Genomic DNA, 12393 nt, shown 5'->3' with positions numbered 1-12393 from the left:
AAGCTGGGGGTATTTTTTCTGTGTGGCAAACTTCTCTGTAGACATCCACAAGGGACACTCGAATAGGGGTGTAATTGTGGTATTTTTTTATTTTTTCCCCATGTCGATCTTCCTTCTTTTTGGACTCTTTATCCTTATCCCGGGAGGGATAGGTGAATCCAGATTTTGAGGTCTCTCCTAGTCGAGAGTTTTCCTCCATGTTGATGTACTTCTCTGCTCGTTCTTGCACTTCGTTCAGAGATGTAGGGTATTTTTCGATATAGATTGGCTAAAAGGTCCCTCTCGCAAGCCATTGATGAGGTCCATAATGGCAGCCTCTGTTGGTAGGCTTTGTATGCCCAGGCATGTTTTGTTGAATCTTTCCATATAGTTGCGAAGACTCTCTCGATCTCCTTGCTTGATCCCTAATAGACTTGGGGCGTGTTTATCCTTATCTTTTTGGATAGAGAATCTGGCCAGAAACTTCTTGGCTAAGTCATCGAAGCTTGTGATGGACCTAGGAGGTAGATTGTCGAACCATCTAATTGCTGTCTTTGTTAAAGTAGTTGGAAAGACTTTGCAGCGAACTGCATCTGAGGCGTCGATGAGGTACATTCTACTTCTGAAATTACTGAGATGATGGCCGGGATCTGTAGTGCCATCGTACAAAGTCATATCCGGGAGTTTAAAGTCCTTTGGGATTTTGGTCTTCATGATCTCCTTGGTAAATGGATCTTGGTCCTTGCGAGAGCTATCCTCATGAGAGGGTTGATTAGCTTTGGCCTTGAGATCAGCTTCGAGTTTTAGGAGTTTGTCCTCCAATTCGTGGCGTCGCCTTATTTCCCTTTGTAGGTTTTTCTCGGCCTCTCGCTGATGTAGGGCTTCTTTTTCAAGTTGTTTCAATCGGTCTTAAAGCGCCTCCATGGCTCTCGTGTTTGAAGAATTCTTTTCGTTGTTAAGTTGAGGAGTATCCTTTGGTGTGGTGTCTACGTTTTTGTGCGGCGTTCTATCCTCTAGATCTGAATTGTGGTCGCTGTCATGGTCATCCGCCATGATGATGGGATGACTTCCAGGTTCCCCGGCAACGGCGCCAATGTTCCGAGGGTTACCTGAAACTGTAGGTCGATCTCGGTCGAGATCTTCTGTACTGGTCGGAACTGACGCGTCTGGCTGATGAGTGGCGACTAAAGTGGCTGTGTCCGACTAGTTTGACTGGCTGTACTGCTGATCCTTTGTCACCGGAGGGTAGGGGTACCTGCAAGGGACTCCGATGCTTAAGTTAGCAAGGGTATTAAGTAGGTTTTTAGTAGAATCAGAGTATGAGTTATACCTGGGTGCTCCAGTGTATTTATAGAGGTGTGGAGTGACCTTTTTAGATAAGATAAGTTAGTTATCTTATCTTATCTTATCTTTGAATGAGGTCAGCTTATCTTCAAGGGAACCGCCCTTATCTCTATAGGCTTGGGCTGCCTTTGGATTTGGGTCGGGTTCTTCTATTCGGCCCCTTTATTTGGGCTTTCCTGGTAATTTAGCCGAGCTCTTTGAGAAGATATCGGATATTCTGACCTGAAGAGGTCGGTCGCCTTGTCGCTAAACATCCCAGGTCGGATAGCTCGACCCAGGGTATGAACAAAACCCTAAGAGAGAATTTTTTATACTACTCTACTCCTACTCCTACTATGTGTTTTCCTAATCTAAGTTGGCTCCCTAAAACCTAATGCCTTCATATGAGATGTTTCCCCCTTGATATAGCCTTTAATTTCAGCATCCAAGCCTTCAAAAATGGGCCACAAGAGCCCCAAAAACATGTCATGGCATCGAATTGCATTGATTTAAGCTCAAAAACACATGTTTTCACATTTAGGCACAATCTAGAGAGAAAACACAAAAATATGCTATTTAGGTGAATAAATGTAAGTTTATATGATGAAATCCACTCAAATCAAACCAAAATATATCGTCAAATATGTATTCATCAATTCCCCTACACTTAAACATTAGCATGTTCTCATGCTAATCTCAATCAAAGGAGAAGGGTAAAAGGCAAGCAACTTATTCAATGCAACTATGTTCATGCATGCAACTATGCTATATACTATCTATCTATATCTATCTATCTATAGTTCCTATTGATTTGGTGAAAACAAGCAATCAAATTCCCAAGCAAGAGTATAGACATATAGGGCCAAGCAAAGAAGTAGCTCAATGCAATCAAAATCTAAAGAATTGATTCAACTCATCCAAAAAGAAGCAACTTGCAAGAATGCATGATAAGAAGTGTGGAGACATAGAATTGAGTAATTGAACCCTCACTAGTTGTGTATACACTCTCAACGCTCGGTGTTTAGGGTCAATTCACTAAAATCTCCTCTAATCATGCTTTCAAGGATTTGCTTTCCATCTAACAATCAACAAGTATTTGATGCATGTATGCAAGTATCATGAGGTCTTTAGAAGGTTGTAATGGGGTTGGGGGTAAGGGTAAGATGAATATATGGCTAAGTGGACTAAAAGATTGAATCTTTGATTAGCTCAAGTATCCAACTCAACCTATATCAATCTAATCACAAAAATGCCTTCTAGACACCCATTACTTCTTTTCACACACATTCATGCCTTAGTTTCTATTCAAAACATATATGCATTTCTTATTCGTTTTTTTTTTCTTTTTCTTTGGGATAACTTTTGTCCCATCTTATTACTATAATTTTTTCTTTCATTTTATTATTATTTTTTCTATCTCTTTTGCTTTTTCTATGACAAAAGCATATGGTTAAAGCAAATTGATACATGAATGTGCACCCATTTTTCCCAAATTTTCAATAATTACCCAAAATAAAATGTTTCTCTACCAATGCTTTCCAAAATTTTCCCCACACTTAAATGAAACACACACCTTAACCTAAGCTAATCAAATATTCAATTCATGGTTTTCCACTTAGGGTTGTGATGTGCTAACAATTATAACAAAGGGGATTAAAAAGCTCAAAAGGGGTTAACAAAGGTAGATGCAAGGGTAGGTCCATATGGGTGAGTGAGTTTAATTCAAAAATGGCCTCAATCATGCTAAATGCATTCAAGACATCAAACATCGGAAATAAAGAATCAAGCAAAACCAAGATCACAATCATAGAAGAGATATAGCACACAATGAACAAAATAGTAGTTATAATATGTAACCACTCATTAAAGCTCAAGGACTCACAAGGTATTTGTTCTTTCTCTCTTCTATGTTCCACAAAAATTCATTCCAGCAAGTTTAAAAATAATTTTCCAAATAAATTCAATAGAATGCCCTAAAAACAAAATTCTTGGAAATCTTTGTTGTTTTTCACCAAAATTATTTCCTATATGTATGTATGATGTGATGGATGCAATCCTAGTTCTCTTCCTAATTTTCAACATCGCAAAAACTAACATGAACAATTAAGACAAAATTGACTAGGCATTATACTATTCATATCATCCAATCACAACTTCTATCTATAAAATATATACTAAGAAAAAGGATGCAAAAATGCAATATGCAATAGCTAGATTTAAACTATGATATATATACCAAAAGAAAATACAATGCAACAGTAAAAAACACTCCAAATATATACAAGAAACCTACTAAAATAAATAAAAATAAAGTGCAAAGTGTTTGGAAAAAGAAAGTTTACGCCCCAAAAATGGTGAATCCTCCCCCACACTTGAGCATTGCACGGTCCTCCATGCACGAACACAATCTGAGGAGAATGAAGCTTTACGCTCCTCCACCTTCAGCTGGCGGATGCGGGGGCTTGGGTTACATGGTGGGGTGTCTTCCACCTAGCACTTTGGTTTATAGTCCTTAAGTTGGACTCTTTGAGGAGACACTTGCTAAGGTGGCATGTGTTTCCACTCCTCCTTGAACCTTCATCCATTTTTGGTCTTTGACTCTCCTGAGGGATCCCATATTCTAGGCATCCGCTCACCTTCTTGTTGATCTTTATGCTTCAAGTCGGATGGACAAACTTCCAAATGACCCTTAGAACAACCCAACAGTCTCCGGAAATCACCCAATTGTGCTTCACACCACGCTTGAACTCCAGGTCTTGAATTGGTTTTCTTGAAGAACCTTAGATCCACTTTGCAACCAACACTTCTTTCTCCACTATGTACCAACCTAAGAAGGACCTTGAGTTGGTAGTCTGTCTCCAAGAGAGCATATTGGTGGGGCCAATGAAGTTCCTAGATAAAATTGTCACCCACTCAATGTGCTCTTGGTTGTCAATTCCTTCCTCACCAACCTCTTCCTCCTCTTCCCCATCACTCACATCATAACAAGGAGGTTGTGCGAAGTCTACCTCTATGTATTTCTCAAACTCAATGGGAAGAGACTCCTTAGGATCATTAAGGGGATTGACCAAGAAGGACAAAAAATCATTAATGATGGAATCCGCATCTTGATCAATCTCCCTCAATTCTCCCTTTCTCTCCTCCAATTCACATACTTTCCTTTCTCCTTCTTGTTTCATGTCATGACCTAACTCTTCTTCTTTCCCTTGTGGCTCCATGCTCTCCAATTCACTACACCCTTTAGTGGATGATTCACATTCTTCAAGAGAAGTGTCTTGATTGGATGAGCGTAGAAGAACCAAGTGGTTTATCACCTCACCTATGGTAGCCATAAGTTGCCCTTGAGTTCTTTGGAATCCTTCTTGCTCTTGTAGAAAAGCTTGAAGATCTTGATGGTCTTGGGCCAAAGGTGGGAAAGTTTCACATTGGGGTGAATAAAAGGTTCATAATTTGGGAGAAAGGTTGTATGTATGGGAAGTGACTCATGTTGGCAAATGTTTAGAGATGGTATGTAAGAAGGTGTATAGTGGTGGTGGTGTGGTGTTTGAAAATATGGTGATTGAGAATTATGTTGGGGGTATGGATCATAGGTATATGGTGGTGGAGGAGTATAATCAAAGTGAAATCCACCATATCCTTGGGTTGGGTATGTACATTGGGGAGGGTATGGCTCATTGTAGTATGGAGGAGGTTGCTCCTCCCAAAATTGATGCTCCAATCCCATGATGCAATCCAAAAATTGAAGTTATCAAACCCTACAAAAAGATCACAACCAAACTCCAAACCAAGAGGATGATAACTCATAGAGAAAATAGAAAATGAAAACAAAAGACATCAATTAATAAAGTAAACAAAATCCTAATTATCAACAAAAGCAAACAAACAACTAAAAGTATCTATTCACACTATTCACATTTTAACAACAACCAAAATCATGGCACTCATTTGCACTAGCTCCCTGGCAACGGCGCCAAAAACTTGATAGAGAAGATCACGATGGTTCGAAAATTTAGCAAAACAATTTCTTCATTGATAGCATAGTCCAAACCAATAAATAACCCTCTCAAATGAAAGTTTACAATTTCTAATAAACCGAGAGTAATGAAACCTCGGGTCGTCTTCCCTAGGAACTAATGACAATGAGCGCACAATTTTGGTTGCAAGAAAGCAAGGGGTGTTTTCAATGATTGAAGGCAAACAAAATAAAGGAATAAAAGAACAAGACAAAATTTCAATTAATAAACTAATAAAGGAATAAAAGAACTATGTATGTAATATAAATAAGTAAGACTATAAAGTGATGAAAAATGTGATTCAAAAAATAAATGAAACCTTGTCTTGGGATGAGTAATGGAATCCCTTCCTTGCCATAACCACAACTATGATAATTATGATGGATTAATCTCACTAAGTCAACCCTTAACATCGAAGGATAAGTCAAGTGAGCATAATTGTTATTAATCCACAAATCCTAGTTAACTTACCAAATTAATTGGTAAAAAGCTAGTGTTAGTGGAAACAATGACAACTAACAACCCAAGAATTATCACTAAATGTTGGACATTATGGCTCTAGCAATCCATACACTCATTTCCCCAAGCCAAGGGGTGGAAATCTACCCCATAACTAAGATTAGCATTTCATCAAACACATAGAGGGCATAAATATAAAACATGGCAAAATTGGTAAATTAATGAAAGCTATGAACAACCAAATGATCAAAATAAACAAAAGCAATCCAATGAACATATAAAAAACAATTAAACATCAATTAACCAACTAGAAATTCAAAATTGCAAAACTATGGATATATTGACAAAGGAAATTAAAGTGTAATTAAATGTAGAACAAGTAGTGTAATAAAAGTGGAATTAAAGAAATACTTACAATGAAATAGCAAAATCCAAAAGCAAAACTTGAACTATAAAATTTTACAAACCCTAATTAAAACCCTAAGAGAGAATTTTCTATACTACTCTACTCCTACTCCTACTATGTGTTTTTCTAATCTAAGTTGGCTCCCTAAAACCTAATGCCTTCATATGAGATGTTGCCCCCTTGATATAGCCTTTGATTTCAGCATCCAAGCCTTCAAAAATGGGACACAAGAGCCCCAAAACGCGAGTCCATGTGACTTTTTAATGATGGCATGTGCGGACACCTGTGCATACACACAGACGTGTGCGCACGCACACTAGGCAATGATTGAATGGACACGCGATGCGCACGATGCAGCTCACGCGCACGCGTGGCTCTGCTCTGATGGTTGTGCGTACGCACACAGGTCTGTGCGTACGCACACATCGCTGTGCTCTTCTCGTTTGTTTTCTTCATGTTTCTCCCTTTGTACATGCTTCCTTCCACTTTTACCTTGCCAAACTTGCCTCTAGGACCTAAAATCACTCAACAAACATGTCATGACATCGAATGGTATAAAAGTGGGATTAAAAACACTGATTTAAGCTCAAAAATGCATGTTTTCACATTTAGGCACAATCTAGAGAGAAAACACAAAAGCATGCTATTTAGGTGAATAAATATGAGTTTATATGATGAAATCCACTCAAATCAAACTAAAATATATCGTCAAATATGGATTCATCAAAGAACATGAGTTTGTATACCTCAGGATTCACTCCATTGGTCTTCACAATATCACAAATCTGCTGGAAATCAGAAATAAATTTATTCGAGTCTTCCTGAGGAAGTCCATGATACTGACAATTTTGTTGCACAAGAGTAACTAGTTGTGGCTTCAGTTCAAAGTTGTTTGCAGCTATAGGAGGCACCACAATACTTTTTCCATAAAGATCTGCATTGGGAGTAGTGTAAGAGCCAAGTACTCTTCTAGGCTGCTCATTCTCATTCATATTTGCCATATTGGCATTCACATCACGATTGTGATCCATAATGGACCCTGCAGCTTCAGAATTCTCACTCATATTTCCACTAGCTTTGTAAAGTTTAGTGTGTTGCAAATGCCACCTCAAAGTCCTTTCGGGTTCAGGATCAAAGTCTAAAAGAGGTTCCTTGTCCCTGTTCCTGCTCATAAACAAACAGAAGACAAGAAAAGATGGGACTCTCTACGTCAGAGTGTAGAGAATTCCCAGTGAGGTAACCTGTGTAAAATAATATAATAAAAATACTAACTAAACTAAACAACAAAATTTGAAAATTGCAATTAAAATTAAGACAAAAATTTTGAAATTATTAAGCCTAATAAATAAGAAAAATTAAAATAAAAACAACTAGAGAACACCAAACTTAATTTCTGAAATTATGAAAAAATAGCAGCTAGAAAATTCAAAAATTAAAGTGCAAAATTAAAGCTAAAACGCCTAATATAAGCAATCAAACAACTAATAGTTGTCAATCACAGTCAATCCCCGGCAACGGTGCCAAAAACTTGGTGTGGAATTTAAAGTCCACAAACTAACCAGCAAGTGGTCGTACCAAGTAGTACCTCAAGTGAATGAGGGTCAATCCCACGAGGATTGATGGATCAAACAACAATGATTGAGTGATTGGCTTAGTCAGACAAACAGAAAATGGTGTTTGAAGGTTCAAAAGCATTAACTGTAAATTTAGAATATCAGAAAGCAAATAGTAAACAAGTTGTGAATAATATATGGAGAAACAGTTAAGGCTTCAGAGTTATCTTTCTTCCAGATTGACTTTTCTTACTAGCTATTTTAATCATGCAAGATTCAATTCATGGTAAACTATATGTGACTAAATCCTAATTTCTTAGACCTTTTTAGTCTCCTCTAACCTTCATCAACTGCCAATTCCTTGGTCACTTAATTCCAAGTAGAGGGTGAAGTTTAATTCTAGTTTATATGCCACAGAAACCCTAATTACCCAAATATAAGAGGATTATATGTCACGTATCCCATTAAGTCCAGATAATTAGAAATTTAGGAGAAATTATTTTCAAGCTGTTGTTCAAGTAAAGAGCTTTTCCAAGTTATACAAGAACTCAATTAGAACAAGGGTCATACTTCCGTTTCACCCAAATTCATAAGATAAAGAACGAAAACAATTCTTGAAATAAAAATCAGTACATGAATTAAAATAGAAAAATAATAGTATCAATCTATACAATAGACAGAGCTCCTAACCTTAACAGTGGAGGTTTAATTGCTCATGATTCAGAGAGAAAACTAGGATTCAGAAAAACTATAAATTGCGGAATGAGGTCTGAGAGAAGAGAGGAGCCCGAAGGACTGATTCTTTTCCCTTTTATATCTAATCCTAATTAATGTAAAATATATTTCCTAAAACAAAATAATATCTTTTCCTAATTATAAAAAATAATAAAAGTTTACGTCAAAATTTAATAATTGATTTGCATAGGCCTTTTGACGAATGGGGACCACTATTGTTGCTGGGTGTGGTGCCAAACTTGAGTTTAGTTTGGCGTGGAGTAGAGAGAAAGCATTCCTTGATTGTGGCACCAAACTTGAGTGGCGTGGAAGTGTACGCATGTGTTCCTTGGAGGCTTTTGAGTTGGCGCCAAACTTGAGGAAGCTCAAGTTTGGCGTGAAGTGGTCCATACGAAATGGAAAAAAAGGGTATACTATTATATATCGTTGGAAAACTCTGGAAGTTAGTTTTTCAATGCTGCTAGAATCACAGGAATTAAACCTTTGTATCTCAAGTTATTTTAGTTTGAGTGCAAGGAGGTCGGAGTTGACAGCATCATTCGCTTTCTTCCTTTTCTGCTACAAAACTCCGTCAAATCCATCCGAATGCTATCTGAAATAAATAGAAATTGCAAACAACTCAAAGTAGCATTCATAGTGGCTAAAGGTAATTAAATCTTAATTAAAATCAACAATTTGAATGCAAATTCACCAAGAAAAGATAGAGAAGATGCTCACGCATCAACCATCATGTACCGGTGCTCAATGTCTCTCATTGGGATGTATATCTGCATCAAGCAGGAGATATGATGCATCAAATATTAATGTCTTTGTTCTATTAATTTTTTTATTTGAAAATATGTGATGACATGGCGTATTTATGAAGAGTCAATAATACTTACAAACTGAAGATCCTTAGTTGGCTGCATGAACTGTTCGACCATGGGAACTAATATCTCATCAAAATTATTTCCATCTAATATGGTATCCTAGATATTTATTTTTATTTTGGCAGAGATTAATATGTATATAATCAAATTATAAATAACATTATAAATAGCAAACTAATGCACTTACAGCAAAAGCTGGAGAAAGCTGCTAGACATTTTTCCATGTCAATAAAGTCTGATTATGGACACATTTTAAGGCAGTCAAGTACAATATCTTTTCACTTATTTGTTGTGTTGGATAGAGCGACTCAAAATCCTTCCTAGTTGCAGTCACATCTCCTATCTTAAGAAGCTCTTCTCTAGAATAAACAAAAAAAAAATATGAAACCAAATTGTGATAAAAAAAAATAATAAATAATCAATCACTATACTGTAGCAACTAAACTATGAGCGTTACCCTGGATCCAGCTCTGCAGAAAATATGAATGCAGCGGCCTGAATTTCTTCAAATTTGAGACCCATCTTTGGGTTTGGCTTGAATTTGCATTTCATGCCTTGGCAAATATTAAAACAATTTGGCTACAAATTTACATAGCTATTAGAAGTTTACTTTAATTTATGTATACATTATTAAAAGGAATTATATAGACATGTCAGTGAAAAAATGATAACACAAATTTCACTTTGCTATTAACATTAGATAAATTTTAAAATTTTCGACATAATGAAAACTAAAGGGAAGTAAGAACTTATTGCATCTTGACAGGAGAGCATGGTATAAAAAAATTATTCAAAAAAATATTCTTACGTCTATGATAATAATTATTTAATAGAAGACTCTTACCCTTGTAACATCAAAACAGTATATTTCTTTTTCTTTGTTTTCTTTGTTCCCTTCAACACTATGATCTTCAGCGTTCCTTGCCTCCCCACCCCAGCTGTTTTGTTAACTTTTGGAATCTTCGGAGGTTTAGCATTTGATGACAAAAACACTAATTTTTTGCCGGCTCCAACTGTGGCTGTTGGCCGAGACTTTTTCTGCAACAAATTAACTAAAGTTTATAGCTGAATAAATAATTTGAATTAAGAAACATATCCAAAGCCAATGAAAATATGTTTGCCATGTGTCTAACATACCAGCTGAAAATCGGTATATTACATTTAATTCGAATAAAAAAATAAATTTGATATATCTTGAAAAAAAGAACATAGCAACCAATCAAAATGGACCCCAAATGTCATGCTGTAATAAATACCGATTGTGGGGAAGTTTGCTTTCGGAGGTTGCTTCCAATATTTCTAGTTGACTTGTTCGAATTCACACTAATCAAGTTGATGTTGAGGTTGTTCTTGTTATTTTCTGCTATCACTTGTTCCCTTTTTCTATTGCTTAGAGTAGTCTTGGTATTAGATTTGCTAGACAACAGATTTGTCACGTCTACAACACCCCGTCATTGTCAACCACGTCGGTAAGAACGTCCATTGCGGGTGTGCCAGCTCCCAATAGCCTAAGCTTGCTTACAAATGGTCTTAAAAACAGAGACGGTTTCACAATGGGCTTAACATGTTGCCCCTCCGGTATGATCAATGGCAGTGAGATTGATCCTGTTTTTTGGACATCATCTTCCTTTTCTTTTTTGGACTGAGCAACAAGAATGTCAATCTTGCGTTCCATTGACAACAAGTTGGCTCGAGTATTCAGGCATTTTATTTTAACGTATTCCTTCACATCCTAGTGTAAAATATTAAATTCGATAACATATGAACTTAAATAATCTCACAGCAGTAAAAGGATTTAATCTTTGTCAAATGTGTTATATTAAAAAATACCTTGATAAAAGAGAAGACTTGTCCCACTCTGCAATCCGGCAAGTTGCCACTCTTGTCTTGACTTCGAGAAGAGCCGGTAAATAAAATTGGTTTGACGAATTCGTCCTACATGACATTCAAAAAAAGTAGTTCGACGATAGCACAAAATATTTTAAAAAATGTGAGTTTTTTAAGTAAGACNNNNAGGCTGAATAATATATATATATATATTATACTTCAAAAATTTTGTTTGGAAAGACTTCGTCAGCCTTGTCTTGTATTCTTTCCTTTTTCTTCAGCAAATAATCATCTCCATTATTACTATAAAATACATAAATTGGGACATTAATTCGTGTAACTGAACTAATAAGGCAAAAGAGAGAGTAAAGCCATTAAAAGGCAAGTATCACCTTTCGAATTTTGGTTGGCCCGAACTAGAATTATTGCAAATGTCCTCCACTTCTATGTTGTGTACCTTGTCAGTTGTTTCCAAGTTTGAAAGTGGTTCATTTTTTTCATGGATCATCTTTGACAATGAAATTTCTTGAAAAAGAAAAATGTACTCTCTCTTAAGGTACTCAACTATTCTTATATATTGGTACCATCATCCACCTATCTCCTCGTAACACGATAAACATATTAAATATAATTTTAATGAATTATTTGTAATAAATAACAATGAAGATCATTAAAAGGAATTTAAATTGCGCTATCCAAAGGCGCATAATAAACAAACACATGATGATTGATATTCAATTATATAAATAATTTATAAGCAAAAAATGGGAAAACAATTTTTGTTGAAAAACTACAAGTACATTAATTGTAGCGTAAATGATTTATTTTCAACAAAAAATAATTAATTGTAACCTATATGATTTAAACTGCTCTATTCAAAATACCCCAAGCTTTAATACATGACGTTTGGTATGAAATTACTTACATATACCAAATTATTTACATAATTTACAAACAAAAAATGAATATGTTTTCTTTCTTCTCGTAAACCCATTAGCTTATTAATTATAGCCCTTATGACCTATCTCTAACAAATAATCATCACGATTACCACATGAAATTAAAACCGCTCTAGTCAACTATCATCATGTGACCAAAACACAATGTGAAATTTACCTAAAGTAGTTTAAAGCAACATGGTTCGATCCTTACATAAATCATCATGTTTACGAACCGACCGTTAAACCGTTCGAAAATAGGCTGAATGGAACCCGAATCACAACCCAAAT

General features: G+C 36.0%; 1 protein-coding gene across 2 annotated transcripts; it reads right to left on the bottom strand.

Moving 5' to 3' along the window:
• LOC107643647 lies at positions 8489 to 11780 on the bottom strand. 2 transcript variants are annotated; one of them, XR_002363001.1, is made up of 9 exons: positions 11557 to 11779; positions 11383 to 11467; positions 11168 to 11272; positions 10182 to 10375; positions 9795 to 9916; positions 9525 to 9696; positions 9350 to 9436; positions 9186 to 9235; positions 8489 to 9060 (listed from the first exon to the last, which is right to left on the bottom strand). XR_002363001.1 is itself a non-coding variant. In XM_016347349.2 (4 exons), exons 1-4 carry the CDS (start codon positions 11670 to 11672, stop codon positions 10776 to 10778), a joined length of 600 nt encoding a protein of 199 aa, XP_016202835.1. In that variant the 5' UTR covers positions 11673 to 11780; the 3' UTR covers positions 10224 to 10775. The 2 variants fall into 2 exon arrangements, 1 of the variants encoding a protein (XP_016202835.1); XM_016347349.2 differs by lacking the exons at positions 8489 to 9060; positions 9186 to 9235; positions 9350 to 9436; positions 9525 to 9696; positions 9795 to 9916 and having other exon boundaries at positions 10224 to 11069; positions 11557 to 11780.

Source organism: Arachis ipaensis, chromosome B05 (genome assembly GCF_000816755.2).
Source record: "Arachis ipaensis cultivar K30076 chromosome B05, Araip1.1, whole genome shotgun sequence".
NCBI lineage: Eukaryota > Viridiplantae > Streptophyta > Magnoliopsida > Fabales > Fabaceae > Arachis > Arachis ipaensis.
This window is presented reverse-complemented; position numbering and strand designations above follow the sequence as displayed.